Source organism: Mustela nivalis, assembly GCF_964662115.1.
Source record: "Mustela nivalis genome assembly, chromosome: 4".
Lineage (NCBI taxonomy): Eukaryota > Metazoa > Chordata > Mammalia > Carnivora > Mustelidae > Mustela > Mustela nivalis.
In genome coordinates this window covers 46,435,088-46,458,948 of record NC_139023.1, presented here as the reverse complement: position 1 = coordinate 46,458,948, position 23,861 = coordinate 46,435,088, and the positions used below count along the sequence as shown (strand labels likewise).

The following is a 23,861-nucleotide window of genomic DNA, read 5'->3' as shown; positions in this document are numbered from 1 at the left end:
GAGCCTGAGATCCTGTGCTAGCATATGGTCACTAACAATCTAGTGACAGGTAACTGGTACCACAATGAGCTCATTTGTTCCCAAAGACAAGGAGGCCTGTGACATTTGTGGTACACACAACACACATGAAAATACTTTTCTATTTATTTAAGTGAATTCCTGACAACACACAATTCAATCTATTCTGCAGATACAGCATGCTAATAGCAATGTCTCCTAAAACAACAGCTGAACATACTTCGAGGCAGATTGTGGGTGTTGAGCTCACAAGGTGTTTCATCTTTGCTCATGTGAGGCCACTGGTTAGTGGTTTCCTCTCTTCCCCCTCACCACAGTGAAGTCTGACACAATATTATATATAAAATAGATCAGAGCAGAGCAGATCTGAAAAAGGGCAGGATTGAGCCCAGAACCTTACACCTGTTGGCCCAAAAGTGAGTTTGCTTTGAATTTGAGGGGATTTTGAGGAGAATTCTCTCTGTATTTATTTTACTTTTGTTTCTTTTCATAAGGTTTTAGCTACTCAATGACACTAGATTCTTTTTGCTATTCGTCTCTTAGGTTGGGTCATGGTTCACTCTAAAATTTCAGAAATAGAGTGTTTTCCCAATTCCCCCCTACTCTGAGTAGAATAAGGATTTCCAAGGCAAAGCTGTGCTGGTGAGATGTAGATAGAAATCTGCATCTTTTGTTTCTTACTGGACAATGACTTTAGAGTAATAAAATTTCCAGATACACATGTGGGAGTCTAAAGTGGCCTAACATTTCAGCTCTTTGGGGACTGATCTCACTATCCCTTTGAGACTGAGAATGTCTCAGAAGAAAGGAACCTTTCTTACTCATCTTTGTATTCCTTGCTTTTCTAAGCACAGAGCAGGTGTTCTGAAAAGTTTTGCTAAATTGTATTGGAAAAAGAGAACAGAGGGCATTCTAGAATTGAATTATAACCTAACACATCTGATTCTATGAGTGTAGGAAACAAATCTTCACTATTAGGATTAAGTTGTTTTTGTTTTTTTTGTTTTATTTTGTTTTGTTTTGCTTGGGCATATCTTCAGAATCACATCCAAACTTCTTAATTGTTTCTGTAAGACTGCAAATTGTTTTCTCCTCAGAGGGGAAAAAACTTCTTAAAGCTTCTGTCTGTACAAAAAATTGTGCTGAGCATTTTCACACATGTTGCTATAATTTTTTAATAATTCATTTATTCATACTTTTAAAAATATTTTAACACTAACTACATCCTTCCCCAGAGTGTCCCCCAGGTCATTATTTTATCCTCTTGTTTACAGACAAAAAAGCTAAAACTCTGAGAAGGGAAGAGACCCAAGGGTACATAGCAGAGAAGAGGTGAGGTTGTTTTCTGACTCCAGGTGCCATGGCTTTCTTCCACTTCACAGATTCATCTTCTTTTCTCCCTTGGCTTTATGACCCTCTTCAACCTAAGCATTCTTATCTCTTTAGTTATTAATCACTTTCCCCTTTCTAATCTCAAAAAGAACTCTCTCCATAGTTTCCCTTTTTTTTCTAAATGAGATTTGTGCTGGAGATTCATGGATGGGGGTGTTGGGGATGGAGAGGCTATAAAGGGTTGAGCAGATTTACTCATCTACTACTTGCAGAAATTCTGAATTGTGGGGGGGGGGAATGTTTTGTAGAGAAACTACCTGTTTGTGGAGACTATCATTAATTGACTTTAAGTACTATTTTCCCCCTGCCTGCCTCTTTCCAAATTTGTTTTTAACAAACAAACATGACCAAATAGGTTATTTGGAATCTGTATTTACCATTGAACTATTCTGAACAGTGGTGTTTGAGTGCCAAGGTCTTGTGCATGGGTGCCAAAGGTCCAGTTCTTTAGAATTTCTATCATGTACCAGCTTTATTCCTTTGGTGTTCAGAGTGTAGTTCCTGAACTACCAGCATCACAATCTCCTTGGAACTTGCCAGAAAACAGATTAACAGGTTTTACAAGAAGCCTATTGAATCAGAGGATCTGATTCAATATTAAATTAAAGTTTAATGTAGTTAAGCTAGAGTAATTTTTGCAGTAATCTTGGTTTGTTTTCTTGGAATTTTACCTTTGCTTTGCTTAAAATATATGCATACTCACACTTGAAATTAATTCTTGATTATATTGGTGAAATTATTTTAATGTTTATATTATTCCACAGAGATTTTTCTAGTTGCCTTTGGGAATGCCATTCAATTAGCTAAATCTGTTTCTTCTAGTTCTATTAAAAACCTTTGATATGTTTATTTGAAGGCAAGAACCATGTTTTATTTACCTGTGTGCCCACATAGTCTCTTGTATGGAAATGCTCAGTAAGTTGAAAGCTGAATGAATTTTGAATAATGATTGAATGGATAAATACATAGAAGAAGAGGCATCTAGGTGGTACATCCTTTGGACTGGGACAGTGTCTTAGTCATCCTTGAATTGCCAACGCGTCACAGAAAGCCTATTAATAAATAAATCCCTCTTGGTTAAGTTGAAGCTGTTTGAGGAGAAGATGTCTATTTATTCCTAGCATAAGACCCCAAAGAATAGAAATAGGAGGCGTGGAAATAAAAAATGAATTGTTACATACAGAGCTAGCCGCCTCACAATTGTTACCTCAGCTAATCATCACAACATTGTGAACTGCTGTTATTTTACAGAGATAGAAACTGAGTTCTGAGATGTAAGCACCCCACCCATGTATACACAGCTAGTGCCAGAGCCGGATAATTCTTGGCAATAATTTCCCGTGTAACTGTGTGCACAGTCCTGTTTCTGCAGAGATTCAAAGGTGGGGAAGGCATGCTCCATTATAATAAAACACAAAAATACGCGACTCTGAGTTCGCCTTGCCCATTAGACGCACTGCAGTCCTGGAGAAAAGAGCTCTTCTTGTGCGTTATCGATGTAAACCAAGCAGGAACAATGGAATTTTTGAAAAGCTACCCCCACGAGGTCTTTCTTTCCCGCCAGCGGAACTGAGGCGCTGGGCCCTTCAGCCGCCGGGGGGACCAGAGAGGAACGGACTCACGGCCCGGCCGTTGCCTGGTAACGCCCGCTGGAGGAGTCCCGGCGTCGGAAGGTCCCGGAGAAGTGCCACCGGCCCCGTGTGAGAGACCCGTTCTCCCCGCGCCAGCTGTCCCCGCGGCTGGGCGGGCTGGGGCCGCGGAAATGTTGCAGGAGGAGTCGGATCTGTCTCTCGTTATTGCCCAGATAGTCCAGAAGCTCAAGGGCTCCAATTTATACGCTCAGTTGGAACGGCAGGCCTGGGTGAGTGAGGCCGGGCGGGAAGGGACGGAGACGGGCGGGGCCGCGGGGAAGCCTGCGCTCCGCCTGCCGCCCGCTGGCCTGCGCGGGAGCCGGCGGCTGGTCCTCGGGCTCCGCGCCGCGGCACGGAAACGCTTCCCTCGCGGGCGCCAGCCCCACTTGCCCGGCCTCGCGCGTGGGGTAGCCGATTTGGAAAGAAGGGTGGGGCGCACCCCGCCTTTCCGTAGGCCAGAGCACGCTGAGGCTGTTCGTTGAGACCATCGTCCTTCCCAGGGTCTCGTTTTTTTTAAGCTTCTGGAATCCGTAGAGACGGATGAGGCCACGCCTTCCCGCACAGTTTTCGTCCTGGAGGGCGTTTGGCCCCCAGGTGCTTTTTTTTTTTTGGCTCACCGTTAGTCCGTCGCCTTCTTGCCCTCTGTCCTCCCTGCAGTGATTTCTTCCTCTTTCTCCCCTATCCAGGGTTCACGGAGTATTTTCCCCAAGGTGCTAGGTGTTTCTTGGGATGCAGAGGTTGGTCTTTGCCTTTTTGTGCGAATGTCCTGTCAACGGGATCGTACCGTTTGTGAATTTCCGTGTTTCTGGTACTTAGCATCCTGCGTTTGAGATGGAGTCATATTGTTGGTATTTCGCTGGTTCTGTTCCTTTTTACTGCTGAGTAATATTTCAGGTTTGGGTGTACTAGGATTGGTTTATCCATTCATCGGTTGCTGGGTATTTTCCGGTACAGCTACGGGTTGTTTCCAGTTACAGAGATTATGAATAAAACTGACGTATACATTCTGATACAGGTTTTTTTTTTTTTTTTTTTTTTTTTTTTTTGCTTGAATATTTGTTTTCTTTTGGATAAATATCTAGGTGGGAATTGCTGAGTTGTATGGTAAGTGTATGTTTACTTGTATGAGAATCTGCCAAACTTTTCCAAAGTGGCTGTATTATTTTGCCTTTCTCCCAGCAATTATGAGAGTTTCAGTTGCTCTGCATCCTAATTAGTGCTTGGTATCAGCTTTTTTTTAAAATTAATTTTTATTTATTAATTACATTCCTCTGGTAGGACTATGATAGCCCCTCGTGGCTTTGATTACATTTCCTGTATGAGTAATGATACTGAGCATCTTACCATACGTTAATATCTTCTTTGGTTAAGTAGTTTGTGCAAATCTTTTGCCCATTAAAAAAATGGTGTTCTCTTATTGTTTGATTGTAAGGATACTTTATATATGACACAAGTCTTTTATCAGACATGCATCTTGCAGATATTTTCTGCCAATCTGTGGCATATCTTTCCCTTTCCTTAACTAGATCTTTCAAACAGCAAAATTTTTTTTTTATTTCGATGACCACTTTTTAATGTTTCTTCATTTAGGATTTGTGTTTTTTTGTGCCCTACCTACACATCTTTGCCTGACCCACAGTCTCAAATGTTTGTTTCATTCTAAGTTTCATTCTAGAATATTTATAGTTTCAGATTTTACATTTAGGTTTGTGATCTATTTTAAGTTAATTTTTTGATATAGATAGATTGATGTGCAGTACCACACCTATTTTCCAGTACCTCTATGTTGAGACACCTATCCTTTCTCCACTAATTTAGTTGGTACCTTTGTTGAAAATTGATTTAGAACACACACACACACACACCCACACACACACACCCCCACACACACCTCTATTTCTGGCTCTTTGCTCTGCTCCACTCATCTATTTGTTTTGACTTTTGTAACTTTATAGAAAGTCTTGAAATCAGATAATTAGTTTTCCAACTTTGTTTCTCTTTTTCAAAATTGTTTGGACTATTCTACATCCTTTGCTTTTCCATATTAAAGTTTAGAGTCATCTTGTAAATTACTACAAAAAATTGCTGGGATTTAGATTGGGATTATGTTGAATATGTGGATCAATTTTGGGAAAATTGACATGTAAACAGTGTTGAATTTTCTGCCTATAAACATATTTTATCTCTTTATTTCTATTTTGTTTTTTTGTCAGTGTTTTATAGTTCAGTATACAAATCTTGCAAATATTTTGTTTAGATTTTCCTCTAAATATTTTTTGGTGCTATTATAAATGCTGATTTTTTCTCGTTTCACTTTCCAGTTGTTTATTGTTAGTACGCAGAAATATGATTGATATTTGTATATTTACCTTGTATCCTGTGCCTCACTAAACTTACTTATTAGTTATAGTACCAGTTTTTGTAAATTGCATAGGATTTTCTAAGAACATATGTCATATGTGAATAAAGATAGTTTTATTTCTTCCTTCCAATCTGTATGCCTTTTCTTTCTTTCCTTTCCCTTTCTCTCATCTCCTTCCTTTCTTCCTTCCTTCCTTCCCTTCTTTTTTCTCTTTCTTTTCTTTTTTCCTTTTTTTGCCTTGTCACACTGCCTAGTGTCTCTACTGCAGTGGTGTTTAGATGTGTTCTATTAGGTTGAGAAGCTCCCTTTTATTCCTTGTTTTTTGAGAGTTTTATTATGAATGGATGTTGGATTTTGTTAGATACTTTCTTGTATCTGTAGAGATGCTCATGTGATTTTTCTTTTTTAATATGTTGATATGGAAAATAATATTGATTGGTTTTGAATGTTGAACCAATTTTGCATTCCTGTGATAAATTCCACTGGTTTTGATGCATCATCCTTTATATATATATATTTCTTGATTTGATCTGCTAGTATTTTGTTGAAGATTATGTGAATATTTTCATGAAAAATATTAGTTTGTAGCTTTAACATCTTCATCTAATTTTGTTATCAGGTAATGCTGATTTCATAAGTTGAGTTGGGAAGTGTTCCCTCCTTTCTATTTTGTGGAAGAATTTGTATAGAATTAATATTATTTCCTTCTTAAATACTTGGTAGACTTCCTAGTAAGGTCACTGGGGCCTGGAGTTTTCTTGGTGGGAAACTTTTTTATAAAAAGTTTAAGTAAAAAAATATATGCAGGGCTATTCAGTTTGTTTATCTTGTTGAATGTTCTGCGTGCGTTTGAAAAGAAAGAATCTGTCAAATAAATAAATAAATAATCTTTAAAAAGAAAAGAAAAGAAAAGAATGAACATTCCGCTCTTCGTATTCTACAAATGTCAGTTAGAGTAGTCAAGTAGAGGGGCAATTTTGTTTAAGTGAGTGTGGAGGCTGACTGAGTATGGAAGCTTCAGGCAGTATAGTTGGGGATCAAGCTAGGCTTGAGTTTTGTTATTACTGTCATTAGCTTCAGTGTACCGTAGGCTTCAAAGTTGGTGGGCTGCTATAACTTTGTGCTTTAGAAAGGACCGTGGGGGACTGGAAGGTTTTTCTCAGTATTTTTTCTACATCCTGTGCTTTCTTCTGCCTCTGTTTGCCTCTGCCACAGAGAGAAGTCTCTCTTCCTGCTCTTAATCTTTTCCTCAGCAGTAGAATGCTGTTTGTTTTATTGGTCCTAAGCTCATGGTAGGTACAGGCATTCTCTATTCTACTGGTCCTGTCTTAGTCCGTGTGCCTTGGGAGTGGGTCTTTCTCAGCGTTCCTTTCTCTTCTCCCCTTCACAACCAAACTTCACCTTGTATTTGTTGCTGATGTTGGGTAAAAGAGAGATTCCTGATCCTCAGTAGTGCTGGCTTACCTTGGCTTTGTAGGATCTGGTGTAGATCCTACTGGTGTAGGATCCTGGGCCTAGGAGAGTTTTTCTTAAATTCCCATGAGGAAGATCATTTTATAATCCATCTCACCCCCAGAAACAATTAATTATTGCCTTGTCTTCAGAGTGGGAAGTTTTCTGAGCCCTCTCAGAAGTTTAAGGCCTTTTCCTTAAATCAGTGGAAAGTTAGGAAAGGTAGCACGGTTTTATGCCTGTCCTAGAGTGGCAGTTTATCCCTTCTTGTGCACCTGTGCCACAAAAGAGGGCTCTCTGCAGTTCCTGGCTTTGCCCCCATTCTTTTGGATGAGCACCAGCTAGAAACCCATTGAAAAGAGAATGAATGTGAGTATAATTCCCCATGTGTTTGGTTTTTGTTTTTGTTTTTTTTTTTTAAAGATTTATTTTATTTATTTGACGAGAGAGAGAGGGAGAGAGAGCGAGTGCACAAGTAGGCATAGAGGCAGATAGAGAGGGAGAGAGAAGCAGGCTCCCTGCTGAGCAGAGAGCCCGATGCGGGGCTTGATCCCAGGACCCTGAGATCATGACCTTTCCCAGGACCCTGAGATCATGACCAAGCCGAAGGTGCCCACCACCCCCATGTGTTTTGAGCTTTTTAGTTATTTTAAGTTGAAATGTTAGCCCACATACATACTACAGTTAAAATTTTAACTGATTTCTTCTTTTTTGCTTTTTTCCTCCTCTGCTTTGCCAAAGGTGAGATGGTTTGGAGTCCCTTCTGTCCTTGGAGAGGCTTGTTATTTTTTTGAAATTTAATTCACTTGATTGTCTACAACTTCAATTTTCTGATGGGTTCAAGAACAAAATAAGATTTGGTAGATTATACCTTTTTCCCCCCTCATTGTTAGGGTGGGAGAGACATTCTTATACTGGTTTTCTACATCCTATGTATTAGTAGAACTCCAATAACAAGTGTTAAAGGATTGCATCTATGTCCATGAGAAAAATTGGTCTGTAATTTTCCTTTCTTATAATGTCTTTGAAAAGCTTTATATCAAGGTTATGCTGGCCTGATAAAATGAGTAGAGAAATGGTCCCTCCTTTTTTATTTTCTGTTCGCTGAAAGAGTGTTATGAGATTGTGTTATTTATTTCTTAGATTTTTGGAATAATTCTCCAATAAACTGTGTGTCTTAGATTTTCTTTTCGGAAGTTTTTTTTTTTTTTTTCTCTTTTATTAGCAGACTTCATTTTTTAAGAATGGTTTTAGGTTTACAGCAAAATTGAGCAAAAGGTACAGATTTCCAATATATTCCCTTTTCTCTTGTACATAATTTTCCTATTATTAACATCTTGCATTAATATGGTACTTTCTAATAATTGGTGAACCAGTCGATACATAATTATTAAGTAAAATCCATAGTTTACATCAGGATTCACTTTTTGTGTTGTACAGTTCTAGTGGATTTTACAAACTTGTAATGTCATATATTTGCTATTTCAGTATCTTACTAAAAATCTGACTTCAGTATCTTACCTAAAAATCCTCTGTGCCCCACCTACTCATCCCTCCCTCTATTCCTCCCAAGCCTCTGGCAACCACTGACTTTTCTGTCTCGATAGTTTCACCTTGAAGAATGTCATATAGTTGGGCTCATGCAGTATGTGGCATTTTAAAACTGGCTTCTTTCACTTAGTAATATGCATTGTGTTCCTCAATGTCTCTTTGTGACTTGATAGCTTTTTTTGGGGAATAATATTCTATTGTGTGGATGTATCACAGGTCATTTATACATTCACCTATTGAAGGACATCTTGGTTGCTTTCAAGTTTTGGCAGTTACGAATAAAACGGCTAAAACATTCCTGTGTAAATTTTTGTGTTAAAATAAAATACCATGGAGCATGACTGCTTTTATGGTAAGACTGATTAACTTTGTTAGAAGCTGACGACTTATCTTCCAATGTGGCTATACTATATTCCATTTCCTTTACCAGTGAATGAGTTTCTATTGCTCCACATCCTCGTCAGCAGTTGGTGTTATCAGTGCATTAGATTTTAGCCATTTTAACAGATGTTTTGTGATATTCTCACTGTTGTTTTAATTTGCAATTCTTTTTTTTTTTTTAAGATTTTATTTATTTATTTGTCAGGAGAGAGCATACACAAGCAGGTGGAGCACAGGCAGAGGGAGAAGCAGACTCCCTGCTGAGCAGGAAGCCAGATGTGGGACTCGATCCCAGGACCTTAGAATCATGACTTGAGCTGAAGGCAGGTGCTTAAATCAACTGAGCCACACAGGCGTCCCTAATTTACAATTCTTTAATGACATATGATACTGAGCATCATTTCAGATGTTTATTCGCCATCTATATATCTTCTTTGGTGGGTGTCCATTTGGATCTTTTGCCCATTTTTAGATTGTATGTTCTTATTGTTTTAAGAGTTTGTCGTAAAATTTGGGTACACGATTTTGATTTTTATTTTGTTTTGTTTTGTTTTTCAATCAGCTGTGTCTTGTACAAATATTTTATCCCAATCTGTGGCTAGTCTTTTCATTCTCTTACAATATCTTTTGCAAAGAAGTTTTTAAAGTTTAGTGGAGTCCATCTTATCATTGTTTTTCTTTTATGGATTGTGCTTTTGGTGTTGTGTCTAAACATTAATTGCTAATCCCAAAGTCACTTAGGTTTTCTCTTACGTTATCTTTTTGTAGAAGTCTTGTAGTTCTGGGCTTTAAATTTAGATCCTTGATCCATTTTGTGTTAATTTTTGTGAAGGGTATGAGGTGTGTATCTAGATTTTTTTTTTTTTTTTTTTTTTTGCGTGTGAATGTCAAGTTGTTTGAATATGATTTGTTGACTTGTTGAATAGGCTATCTTTGCTCCATGGCGTTGTCTTTGCTCCTTTGTCAAAAGATCAGTTGACTCTATTTGTGTTGGTATTTCTGGGTCTCTATTCTATTCCATTGATCTGTTTGTCCATAACCATTACCACACTGTGATTTCAGTAGCTTTATAATAGGTTGAAGTTGGGTGGTATCAATCCTCCAACTTTGTTCTTATTCTTTAATATTGTGTTGGCAAGATTCTTAATAATATTAAATTTAATAGAGGAATATTAAGATTTTCTGTTTCTTTTATTGTGACTTTTAATAAATTGTGTTTTTCAAGGAACTTGTTTATTCCATTTAAATGATATAAATCAGTAGCCTAAAGTTGTTTATAATAAACATTTTTTTTTAATGTCTGAAAATTTGATTACAGTTTCTGGTAATGGTAATTCATATGTTGCCTGTGGTGTGTTGGTTTGAACAGTTTTGCTAAGGGTCTCTCAATTTTATTAATCTCATTAAAAAAGTAGTTTAGGCTTTGATGATTTTGCCTTAATTTTGGATCATATCTTTATTAATTGCTTTCTACATTCCTTAGGATTGAGTAACTGTTTTTGTTTTGTTTTGTTTTTAGTTTCTTCGAATGGAAGTTTACATCAAAGATTTGAAACCTTTCTTCATTTCTAAAATATGCATTTAAGGTTATACTTTCCCTACTAAGCACTATTTTAATGGTATCCCCATAGTTTTAATGAGTCATATTTTCATTCAAAATATTTCCTAATTTTTTGTGATTTTTAATTTGATGCAAGGGTTATTCTGAAGTATATTGCTTAATTCCTATGCAATTCAGATATTCTATTTTTGTTACCAATATACAGCTTAATTTTAGTGTTGTCAGAGAATGTCCATCCTCTGATTGGTTAAATATTTTAGAAATTTTAGGGACTTGCTTTATAACCCAGTATATAATCAGTTTTGCTGAATGTTTCATGTGCACTTGTAAAGAATGTTTGTACTGTCACTGTTGGGTTAGGTTTATCTCCATATGCCTCTTAGGTCCACTTGTTAGTTATGCTGTTTAACTTTCTTATAATCTTATTGAGTTTTTTTTTTTTTGCTTGTTTTATTAGCAATTTTAAGAAATATGTTAAAATCTCCCACCATGATTATATATTTGTCTATTTCTTTAATACTCTCAATTTTTTTGTTTTCTATATTGTAAGACTATTTTATTGGTTGTGTAAGATTTACATTGTGTTATCTTCCTGATAGCTTAAACCCTTAATCATTATGAAATGTCCTTCTTTATTTCTAGTGAGTTTCTTGCCATAGAGTCTGTTTTGTCTGATATTAGTATAATTACACAAGCTTTTTTAAGTTAGTGATTGCATGGTATGACTTTTCCTATACTTTTATCTTCACTCTACTGTTACTGCATGTAAAGTGTGTCTCTTGAAAACTTTAGCATCTTATAGCTGTTTTTAAAATCCAGTCTAGGGCGCCTGGGTGGCTCAGTGGTTAAGCCGCTGCCTTCGGCTCAGGTCATGATCTCAGGGTCCTGGGATCGAGTCCCGCATCGGGCTCTCTGCTCAGCAGGGAGCCTGCTTCCTCCTCTCTCTCTCTCTGCCTGCCTCTCTGCCTACTTGTGATTTCTCTCTGTCAAATAAATAAATAAAATCTTAAAAAAAAAAATAAATAAATAGCCAGTCTAATAGCCAGTCTTATAATTGTATTATTTAGTCTATTTGTATTTAATGAGTTTGCTGACATTAGTTTTGTATTTATATGTTACTGATTTAGTTTGTATTATTGGTCTTAATATTTGTTTTTTTTTATTTGATCCATTTGCTTCATATTCTGTTTTCCCTCTTTTGTTTTGATTATTCAGATATTATTCAAATATTTTATTATTTATTTTTCTCTCTATTAATGTGATAGTTACACAGTGTTTTACTATTCTTTAAATAGCTACCCTAGAGGTCACAGAATTTATTCTTGATTAGTTATAGTCTCATATAAATGATCACTTTACTATTTCCCTGTTAGCTAATGCTAGAACTTAGAACATTTTACTCATTTATGACTTTTTCCCTTCATTATTTTTGCCATGCCTTTTATGTGTAATTTAAATCCCTCAAGAGAGGAATTGTCTATGATGGTGGGTGAGTAGGAAATCTTAGTTTCATTTGATCCCAGGAATTTAGCTAGATACTTATCAGATCATTCTGAATACTTATGAACTCAACTGGAGATCTAAGAAAAGGATAGCTGCAACTCTACAAATAGAAAAGCAACCACTTTATGAAAGAATGATAAGATGGAAAAACTCACCTCAAAAAAGAGAACAAGAGGCAGTACTGATTGCCAGGAATCTAATCACTATGGATATAAGTAAGATGTCAGAACTAGAGTTCAGAATACTGATTATAAAGATACAACTGGGCTTGAAAAAAGCATAGATGACACTAGAGAAACCCTGTCTGGAGAAATAAAAGAACTAAAATCTAATCAAGTCAAAATTTTAAAAAGGCTATTAAGGAGATGCAATAAAAAATGGAGGCTGTAACTGCTAGGATAAGTGAGGCAGAAGAGAGAATTAGTGATATAGAAGACAAAGTGATAGAGAACAAAGAAGCTGAGGGGAAAAAAAAGAGATAAACAATTACAGTATCCTGAGGGGAGAATTTGAGAGATAAGTGATACCATAAAGCAAAACAATATTAGAATTAATTCGGATTCCAGAAGAGGGAGGAAAGAAGGAGAAGGAGGGGAGAAGGTAAATTAAAACAAATTATAGCAGAGAGCTTCCCTAGGGGAAGGGGGAAACAGGAGTTCAAGTCACAAGGAGCCACAGAGAATTTCCCCTCAAAATCAATAAATATAGGTCAACACCTTGACATATAGTAGTGAAACTTGCAAATTTTAGAGATAAAGAGAAAATCCTGAAAGTGGCTCAGGACAAGAGGTCTGTAACCTACAAGGCTAGAAACATTAGACGGGCAGCAGACCTAGCCACAGAGACCTGGCAGGCCAGAAAGGACTGGCATCGTATATTCAGGGAACTAAATGAGAAAAACATGCAGTTGAGAATACTTTATCCAGCAGAGCTGTCATTCAAAATAGAAAGAGAGATAAAATGTTTCCAGGACAAACAGGAACTAAACAAATTTGTGATCACCAAACCAGTCCTGTAAGAAATATTAAAGGGGATCTTTTAAGTGGAGAGCCCAAAAGTAACATAGATTAGAAAGGAACAGAGACAACACGCAAAAACAATAATGACTTTACAGGTAATACAATGGCACTAAATTCGTATCTTTGAATATTTACTCAATGAAAATGGACTAATGCCTCAATCAAGACACAGGGTATCAGATTGGATAAAAAGTTAAAACCCATTGATGTGCTGTCTGCAAGGGTCGCAGTTTAGACCCAGAGACGCCCCCAGATGGAAAATGGGGTGGGGTGTTTGAAAACCATTTATCATGCTAATGGACATCAAAAGAAAGCTGGGGCAGCAATCCTTATTTCAGACAAATCAGACTTTAAATCAAAGACTGTACTTAAATATGAGGAAGGATACTATGTCATAATTAAAAGGTTTATCCAACAAGAAGATCTAACAAATGTAAATATTTATGCCCCTAACATGGGAGCAGCCAGTTATATAAACCAATTAATAACAAAATTAAATAAGCACAATGATATTAATAAAATAGGAGTAGGGAACTTTAACTCCCCACTCACTGCAATGGACAGATCATTTAAACAGAAGACCAACAAGGTAACAAGGGCTTTGAATGACACTGGACCAGATGGACCTCACAGATATATTCAGAGTGTTCCATCCTAAAGCAATAGAATATACATTCTTTGAGTGCACATGTGTTCTCCAGAAGAGAACACATACTAGATTACAAATCAGGTCTCAACTGGTACCAAAGATTGGGATTATTCCCTATATATTTTCAGACTATAATGCTTTGAAACTGTAACTCAATCACAAGAGGAAAGTTGGAAAGAGCTCAAATACATGGAGGCTAAAGAGCATCTTACTGAAGAATGAATGGTTCAACCAGGAAATTAAAGGAGAATTTTTAAAACTCATGGAAACAAACGAAAATGAAAACACAATTGTTCAAAACCTCTGGGATGCATAAATGCAGTCCTAAGAGGGAAGTATATAGCAATACAAGCCTTTCTCAAGAAACAAGAAAGGTCTCAAATATACAACCTAACCTTACACCTAAAGGAGCCGGAGAAAGAATAGCAAATAAAGCCTAAACCCAGCAGGAGAAAAGAATAAAGATCAGAGCAGAAATCAATGAAATAGAAACCAAAAGAACAGTAGAACAGATAATTTTTTCCTCTTTTTTGAAAAAACATATAGCTCATAATTATTTTAAAGTCCTTGTTAGTTAACACCAATATCTGGATCACATGTAGGTCTGTTTCTGTGGTGTTATTTTCTCTTAGCTTTTGTCTATCTGATTTTTACAGTCAGCATGACTAGTAAATTTTTAGTGATGCTAGACATTGTGTGTGAAAAACTGTGTAGCTTGTAAATGATATCTTACTTTATTAAGGGTTCCCTCTCCACTGGGAAGATACTCTTGTCACTGGTTACTGTAATCCAGTTAGGGAATGCTCTGGGTTGAGGCTGAGTTTTAGCCTCTTAGGCCAGTCTTCCTCTAGTTCTTTCCTGGCTCTCCAAAATTTTCAAATAAGAATTTGATGTATTCTAGAGGTCCTTTCCTCTGTGGGTCCCAAACGCTAATTTTTCTCTTGTCAGACTGTTAAAAAAACTTTTTCACAGGTTTCCTCCTTAGATTTTTAACTTTCTACTTCAAAGAATTCTAATATTCAAAAAAATTCTTGGGGACAAAACCAGCCATGTGCTTAAGACCTCCAACTGTTTGCCAAAGCTGTCCTTATTTCTCTGTCCATTGTTGGTAGCCCTGCTTTATGTTGGGTTTGTATTGATTCTCAGCCTCTTGTCTGTGCTCAGTAATGATTCCAGGGAAAACATGGCTATAGACAGCAGTTCATCTATCAATATTTTTCCATTTCTGTTACTGTAGTTCTTGGTCTCTCAGCAATTCTCTTCTACCTTCAGATAGTTGATTCCCCACCCCTCCCCCCCTTGGCTTTGCTAGTTCTATTTAGGGGTCCTGATCAGCCACCAGTTCTTTTATCAGCTTGGGAATGTAAGTTGCATTTTGTGAGGACTGAAGAAGATAATATGCCTGGTACGTTGTAAGTGCTTAGTGAATGGGAGCTTGGGTGTCCTTCAAAGTCCAAACAAGATTACTTAAAACCCTCAGGCTTCTAATGACCCTTAGAAAAATGGTCAAAATCCTTGATCATACCTACTCTACTATTTCAGCCAAAACCATTTAAGCTTCGTAGGTCTTCTATAATCTCCCAGTTTAGTGGCCTATAGTACCTGGAACTTTCTTTTTTGTAATATTTATCATGCTTGTATTTATTTTTTAAATGTCTGCTTTTCCCATTAAAGTATATGTTTCATGAAAGCAGGACAAATGTATGTCTTCACTGAGCTGCTGTATTTTACACCTACCAAAATGACTGGCGTGAGCCAGGTGCTCAACATGTATTTATTAAATGGAAGAAATCCATATTCTTCTTTAATGTTGATTGTAATGACATATGTGGTATATCTGCTATGTGCCAGATACTATACTAGGTGATAAAAGATTACGGAAAGCATCCTAACCATTCAAAGTCTTATGTGGGACTCTGCTTTTCTTTGAAAAGGTTTTTTCCTTTAAATATTTCTTTTTTTTTCCAAACTTGAGATCTAATAACTTAATAGCTATTTCTCAATTTATAAAAAATTTTTTAAGTTCCAAATAGTAAGCAACAATGACAAAACTTTTTATTTTTAAAGCTTTTTGTATTTCAGAATTGCAAGTAAGAGATTAAAGACGTGTATAATATAACCTTATTTGGAGATTACTGCCCTGAGGAAGTATTTTTGTTGCTTTCTATTTTGAACTCCACTTACATTAATTAAATATTATTATTTATTTGATTATTCAGCAAGTATTTATTGAACATTTAGTATATGTCAGGTGCAGTTCTACTGTCAGGGGATACAATAGCAAATAAAATAAAGTTCTGCTATCATGGAGAGATGATAGTATTACAGGTAAATGCAGGCCCGTAATCCCTTATCTAAAATCTGGGGGCCAGGTATGTTTTTGGAATTCAGATTTTTTTCAAATTTTAATAGGTTAATTTAGGCATATTCTGTGTTACTTAATATCCCTATCCCATGGTCTTGTAGTACCTTGTAATTATACAGATTAATATTTCTGCAACAAAATGTATGAATTTTCACATTAATTGTGATAAATAAGGACTATAAATAGTCTCATGTCAATTCAGGTCAGATCAGATTTTGCTGCTGAATGAGTCAAGTCAGGACCGATTATGCCACCTATTCAGTTATGGAAAAACGTTGGCCTTTAGAGAATTTCAAGTAAGGGATAATGTGTCTGCAATATAACATCAGCTAATTGCTTTGATATAATAAAAATTAGGGCAAGAAAAGAGAAAGAAAGATACAGCAGGGTAAGGAGATGATTACATGGGAACTCAACTAATATTTGGCTGGTTCTTAAGATACCTAAAGTAAAAGACCCATAGTATTACAGATTGATACTTTAAAAGTATATAATCACAGATCTTTTAATATTAATACAAACTTGAACCTGAAAAAAATGTGTTGACAACTTTGCCTTAGCTCATGTCCACTAATGAAGACATTTAATAGAAATAAGCTAACTCTTAAAAGGTAACTCTATAGTCAGTTTTAGTAACATAATTTTAAACAACTGGTTATTTGTTACATGCCTTTACAGTTTTAATCGTGAGGGCTGTTTCCTGCCACCAGCATTTTTCTGTACTATCTTCATTTTGTCTGTTTTGGTATACTGTCAAAATGCTAGAGCAGTATTGGTTCAACTTAATTAGAAAAATAAAATCACACAGAATATTTCAAAGAGAAATATAAATGATACCTAGAATTTTCCCCCACTATTAGCAATTTTTAAAAAAGATTTTATTTATTTATTTTTCAGAGAGACAGAGAGAGAGAACAAGCAGGAGGGGAGCAGCAGGCAGAGGGAGAAGGAGGCTCCCTGCTGAGCAAGGAGCCCAATGTGAGGCTTAATCCCAGGACCCTGGGATCATGACCTGAGCCAAAGGCAGGCACTTAAACCACTGAGCCACCCAGGTGCCCCAGTTTAATAGTATAATTAAACTGTATTTTAATATATACTTTTGTAGATTAAAGTTTAATTATCAAGATCTTAGTGGATAACATGGAATTTTGTGTTTCTGTAAAGGGGTGATTTTTTTGATTTCTGAGTTTTCTTGAGCTACTTTGTTATGAAGTCAACTTACTCTTAAAATCGAATTTGCTCATTCATCCTCTAGACAATAGCTTGATAACCTAATCTAAATTTGATGTTTAGCACAAAGATCAGCATTGTTATTTTGTATCATTCATTATTGTATTTAAAATGGATGTTGTGTCTATAAAGAACTTAGCAAACTCAACACCCAAAGAACAAACAATCCAATCAAGAAATGGGCAGAGGACATGAACAGACATTTCTGCAAAGAAGACATCCAGATGGCCAACAGACACATGAAAAAGTGCTCCATATCACTTGGCATCAGGGAAATACAAATCAAAACCACAATGAGATATCACCTCACACCAGTCAGAATGGCTAAAATCAACAAGTCAGGAAATGACAGATGCTGGCGAGGATGCGGAAAAAGGGGATCCCTCCTACACTGTTGGTGGGAATGCAAGCTGGTGCAGCCACTCTGGAAAACAGCATGGAGGTTCCTCAAAATGTTGAAAATAGAACTGCCCTATGACCCAGCAATTGCACTACTGGGTATTTACCCTAAAGATACAAACGTAGTGATCCAAAGGGGCACGTGCACCGGAATGTTTATAGCAGCAATGTCCACCATAGCCAAACTATGGAAAGAACCTAGATGTCCATTAACAGATGAATGGATCAAGAAGATGTGGTATATATACACAATGGAATACTATGCAGCCATCAAAAGAAATGAAATCTTGCCATTTGCGACAACATGGATGGAACTAGAGCGTATCATGCTTAGCGAAATAAGTCAAGCAGAGAAAGACAACTATCGTATGATCTCCCTGATATGAGGAAGTGGTGATGCAACATGGGGGCTTAAGTGGGTAGGAGAAGAATCAATGAAACAAGATGGGATTGGGAGGGAGACAAACCATAAGTGACTCTTAATCTCACAAAACAAACTGAGGGTTGCTGGGGGGAAGGGGTTTGGGAGAAGGGGGTGGGATTATGGACATTGGGGAGGGTATGTGCTTTGGTGAGAGCCGTGAAGTTTGTATACCTGGTGATTCACAGACCTGTACCCCTGGGGATAAAAATACATGTTTATAAAAAATAAAAAATTTAAAAAAAAAAGAAAAGAAAAGAAAGAGAGAGAAAAATAAATCTATAAATTTAGTCTCTACTAAAGAGACTACTACTCTCTACTAAAGGGCAAGTTGCTTCAATGCCCATGACATTATGTCCAGGAAAAAAAAATTCCCCTACAGCAAAAATATGTCTCATTTGTGCCTTACTGGGTACTTTATTAAATCATACTATTTATATATTTTAAAAAAATACTACTTACATAATATTGGACCTATTCAGTCAAAGTGATTCTCTAAAGTGTATTAAAATAAATAATTGTTCAGCCAAAGTGATTCTCTAAAATGTATTAAAATAAATAATTGTAAACTATCAAAAAAATTTTTTAAAAAATGGATGTTGTGTAAAACCTCAAATGTTATTTGCATTCCATTAAGTGTTTAATAAATCCTGTTGCTCTGATTGTTATTATAATAATAGAATTGTGAAAGGGAAGAACCTGAAAGAAGATAAGCTTTGGAGAGAGAAGGAATAATATAATCGATAGGATGCTGTCATAAGTCTAGAACCCCAGAGCATCTCGATGCTAATGTCCCTACTAAAAAACTTAAGAAATTATATTTCAAATACTGTTTTTTCATTTATCATTATTAGAAATGTATACATGTGTAAGGAATTTAGAGATTATAAAAAGAGAAGAAACATTCATTTATCATTTATTTTAAAGAAATGAATATTTAATGGATTTAAATAAATTTTAATTAACTATATTTTCTGTAAGACATAGATAGAACATGTATATATTTTTAAAGGTTTATTTATTTGAGAGAGAGAAAGAGAGCACAAGCAGGGGGCAAGGGCAAAGGGAGAGGGGGATTTGGCATGTATATGATTAAGCTTTAGATTGGACTACTCCAGTCGATATAAAACTAGTAATTCAGGGACTCTGACTGTGTTTGGTGTGATACAAGGACTGTGTCTTTCTTACCTGTATCTGTCATGGCTTTTATTGTGTTCAATATTGGAAAGTAAGACAATTGTAGGAATGCTCACAATACTGACTCCATCTTTGTTCCTTCATTTTGTTCATGTTCACTGGATGATCTTTCTTGGAGCTGTGTGTTTCTGGTTCTTTGGAGATTAATATACATAACTTAGAAATGCCCTTAGATGGGGGGAAGCTTGCTTTGACCTCCCATGAATCCAATAAAGATAACAGTCTTTCTCTTTTCTGATGCAAAGGTGGTACCACAAGATCCAATTCAAGATTAGCTGTTAATTAGGTGCATGCAAAGCCTGTGAGTGCATGCAGACCCTTTGATCTCACTATAGTGCCCTTCTGCCCTTCTGCACATTCTGTCACACTCTAAAATCTGTGGACAAAGGTCTAGACTTTGTGGAGAATAGCTATATGGTACCTGAATTGTCATCTGCCTGCCACCCCCCTCAGTAAGTTCTACCTGGTAAAACTCTATGTAACTTGTATGGAGTTTCATTTTCTTGTCTCAAAGTGCCTTGTATCTCTTTTTTATTGATTGATTGATTGATTGATTTGATACCAACTCTTTATTTACATTTTAGTTAATTAACATATAGTATAATATTGGTTTCAGAAATGAAATTTAGTGACTCATCACTTACCTATAACACCCAGTACTCATCACAGTAAGTGCTGTCCTTTATACCCATCACCCATTTGGCCTATCCCCCATCCATCCTCCAGCAACTCCCAATTTGTTCTCTAAAGTTAAAAGTCTCTTATGGTTTGCCTTTCTCTGTCTTTTTTTTCTCCATCCCCTCTGTTACTCTGTTTTGTTTCTTAAATTCCACATGCGAATGAAATCATATGGTATTTGTCTTTCTTTGACTGACTCATTTCGCTTAGCATGATACGCTCTAGCTCTATCTACATCATTGCAGATGTCAAGATTTCATTCTTTTTGATGGCTGAGTAATAGTCCATTGAATATATGTACCACATCTTCTTTATCCATGAATCAATCAATGGACATTTGGGGTCTTTCAATAATTTGGCTATTGTTGATAATGCTGCTATAAATGTCAGGATACATGTGCCCCTTTGGATAAGTATGTTTGTATCCTTGGGTAAATACCTAGTAGCGTAATTGCTGGATTGTAGGGTAACCCAATTTTTAACTTTTTGAGAAACCTCCATACTGTTTTCCAGAGCGGTTGTACTATCAAAGTACCTTCTCAGTTTGGGGGATACTTTACTGTCTCTCTCCCATCTTCTAACAACAGTGTGGAAATGAATTATTGTATATAGCATTTCAAAATAAGAAGCCTTTTTTTCCATAGAATTTATGTACTGGGGGCGGGGGGTGGTAGGCAAGATAACTATTAAAGTATGGGTTTACTTTGAATAAGTAAGTATATCTTTTTGCATTTTATTTCAGGACTGACTTGCTTAGAGAAAGTCAAATAGGGTTTTTGAATTAGGTAAGGCCAAGCTGAAACAAGAGAGAAAAGATTGATTTTACTAAATGTGAGCTGAAGACAGGCTCAGGCATAAAGTATATTATGAAAGGAGGCTAAGAAGTAAGATGTGGAATTAGAGGGATAAGACAGACAGTGCTGGTAGAAAAGTGGGTCAGCTTTGAGATGTCAGCAAAAGAAAACCAGAGAGGAATCTATCTTCAGGTGAGAGAAACCAGAGCAGGGTTTGAATTATACAACACAGACTGAGTATTAGGCATGGTCAGCTTGTACAGAGCCAAAATTTCCAATTTGTAACTAAAACTCATTCCTGGCTACAGTGCATATCCACTGGGACTACTTGGATTACAGAAACAGATTTGGTCTACCATTTCATAAAGAAACAAAAATATTAGGAAGGAATGGAGATACCCAATTCAGTATGTTTTAATTGAGCCTCTCTTACGTGGTGGTGATGGGAAAAATTAGACAACGTCCAAAACAGTGATGTTAATGAGAAGAATGTGGATTAATGCAGGAAAGAGCAGTTATTTGTCACACTTTTTCTTAGCTATTTTTTTTTTAAGTAATCTCTACACCTAATGTGGGGCTTAAATTTATGACCCCAGGATCAAGAGTCACATGCTCTACTGACTGAAATAGCCAGCACCCCAGCGTTTTATGTCCCTCAATACATTGTAGGGTCCTCAAGAGTGAGGGAGAATCATGTCTTATTTTTCTTTTTTTTTTTTTTTTTTTTTTTAAGATTTTATTTATTTATTTGACAGAGAGAGATCACAAGTAGGCAGAGAGGCAGGCAGAGAGAGAGAGAGGAGGAAGCAGGCTCCCTGCTGAGCAGAGAGCCCGACGCGGGACTCGATCCCAGGACCCTGAGATCATGACCTGAGCCGAAGGCAGCGGCTTAACCACTGAGCCACCCAGGCGCCCTATTTTTCTTTTTATATTTAGCAGCTGGCACGTAGGAAGTGTTCAATTAATTATTGAAAGAAGAATGTAAATTCAAAAGCATGTACTAGGATATAAATACAGTGAAAGGACACAGATGGGGGTAGAGAAAGCTTGGTTAGCACTCAAGGTGGGAAGACTGGAGTGAATTCCCAATATAGGAACAGTGAGAAGGTTAAGCAGAGGGTTTCTGTTATATTATAGGGCACTTCTAAAGAGTGAAGGAGTTCAGAACAAGTCTCCCCAAAACGTGCCACTTTCGTATGTGAACAGTCCACATACGAAAGTGATCTGAAGGCAATCAAGATCCTGCTGCCTCAGAAGAAACTTCTGCACTTAACTACCTAGAAGAATCTAAATTAGGTGTTTCCCAGAATAAGAATTATTACCAGAGATAAATTTTATCTGAGTGGCCCATCTATATGGCAGGGCAAACATCTAATTATGAAACATCTGCTCTTCTTACTGTCTATAATTACCTTCCTTCCCTTTGAAGTCCCAGGCTTCTACCCCATTCTTTAGCTCAGGATGGCACATACACCTCATTTTACCTTTCTATTTTGAACCTTTTATGTATGTGGGATTTCCATATGAATGAAATTAAATTTTATTTTCTCCTGTTAATCTGTCTATTGTCAGCTTAATTCTTAAAAAACCAGCTGGGAGAATCTCTGGAGGGGTGCCTGGGTGGTGCAGTTGTTAAGTGTCTGCCTTTGGCCTTGGTCATGATCCCAGGGTCCTGGGATCAAGCCCCGCATCAGGCTCCCTGCTCAGCGAGAAGCCTGCTTCTCCCTCTCCCACTCCACCTGCTTGTGTTTCCTGTCTAACTGTGTCTTTCTCTGTCAAATAAATAAAATCTTAAAAAAAAAAAAAAAAGGCTAGAGGAAGATTTTTTCTTCCCAACAGAAGATAAGATTATGTACGTTGGGTAGTACTAGGTGTTCAGAAGATCATAAATGCCAGAATGAATTTTCTTTTATTCTGTAGGTATTGAAGGGGTCATTGAGGTATTTTGAGGAGGGTGAAGATATGAAGGATTTTGTAAAGAATATTAAAATAGCACTGGTGAGTTCAATAGATGGGAATAGGAGAGAGTGTTCCAGCTTCATCTTCCACTTTATTCTTTCCTACATTCTCTTGGAACTTTGCTGTTCCACAAAGTGACAGTGTACAAGAACATCCCCAGGCCTTTACTCAGTCTCTTTACTTAGCCTATACTCTTTTGTTCCCCTTTTCCAGTTCTTCTGTTAGAATTAATTGTTTCTGTCTCTAAGGATGATAACTCTGTTATAACATTTTTTTTTCTTATGATAGCATTATTATTATTTTTTATTAGGTATCTTCATGTCTGGACTAAAAATGCCAGAAAACTAGGCCAATCATCTTGTGTTTCCCATGGGGTTTTGCAGCTGTAGGTCTAAGGAATCTTTAGTGCAAATGGATTCATTGAGAACATGTTTATGAAGTACTTACTATGTGATAGTTATTGTGCTGATTCTTAGGGTACAGAGATGAAAGACACTTAGATTCTGGAAAACTTGAAATCACTACTGTGAATTTGATGGTTCCTTAATACTTAAAGACTTTTCTTTTTTTTTAGTATATGTGCTACCAAAGCGAGCACAAGACTTTTTTTTTTTTTTAAAAAAAGATTTTATTTATTTATTTGACAGATTGAGAGCACAAGTAGGCAGAGAAGCAGACAGAGGTAGAGGGAGAAGCAGGCTCTCCACTGAGCAGGGAGCCTGATACAGAGCTTGAACCCAGGACCCTGGGATCACAACCCAAGCTGAAGGCAACCACTCAACTGTCTGAACCACCCAGGTGCCCCTTTGAAGACTTTTCTGATGATATTTATGGTGATGTTAAAGAATGTTACTTTTTGATATTATTTAATGAAATGTGTCCACTGCATCACTTAATATATTCAAAATGATCAGTGTATAATGTTGTGAAATCATGTGTAGATAGAAGATTGATTCAGAGTGCAAGGTAGAGTGATACATGTTTATGTAATAAAGCATGAAAACTTTACTGAGGTTCAGATACTATTGTGCAACTAATTTTTAGGGAACTTTTAGTCAAATTTTGATATACTATCACAGGAGAGTATCTACAATATCTAAAAAGGATATTAAAATACTCTTCCCTTTTCCAGTTACATATCTGTGTGACACTGATTTTTTTCATATACATCAATCAAAATAACCTAGTGCTGCAAATGGAATATCACAGCAGATTGAAGTTTCCAGGCTGTCTTCAGTTAAGCCAAACATCAGAGATTTGCAGAAATGTAAAACAGTGCCTCTTTTCTCACTATTTTTG

The 23,861-nt window shown here is 36.6% G+C and overlaps 1 protein-coding gene across 6 annotated transcripts in view; it reads left to right on the top strand.

Annotated features, from left to right (window-relative positions):
• The first annotated feature begins 3,029 nt into the window (after positions 1-3,029).
• The window catches only part of TBC1D19 (TBC1 domain family member 19), a 165,998-nt gene continuing 145,166 nt past the window's right edge, over positions 3,030-23,861 (top strand). For 2 of the 6 annotated variants that reach the window (XR_014311090.1, XR_014311091.1), the window contains exon 1: positions 3,041-3,271. Coding sequence is in view for 1 of the 6 variants with exons in the window: in XM_082728405.1 (XP_082584531.1) it covers positions 3,173-3,271 (99 nt within the window). In the remaining 5 variants the exon portion in view is untranslated. Of the gene's footprint in view, positions 3,272-23,861 lie in introns of all 6 variants that reach the window. The other 4 variants (XM_082728406.1, XM_082728407.1, XM_082728405.1 and 1 more) reach the window with 3 other exon arrangements.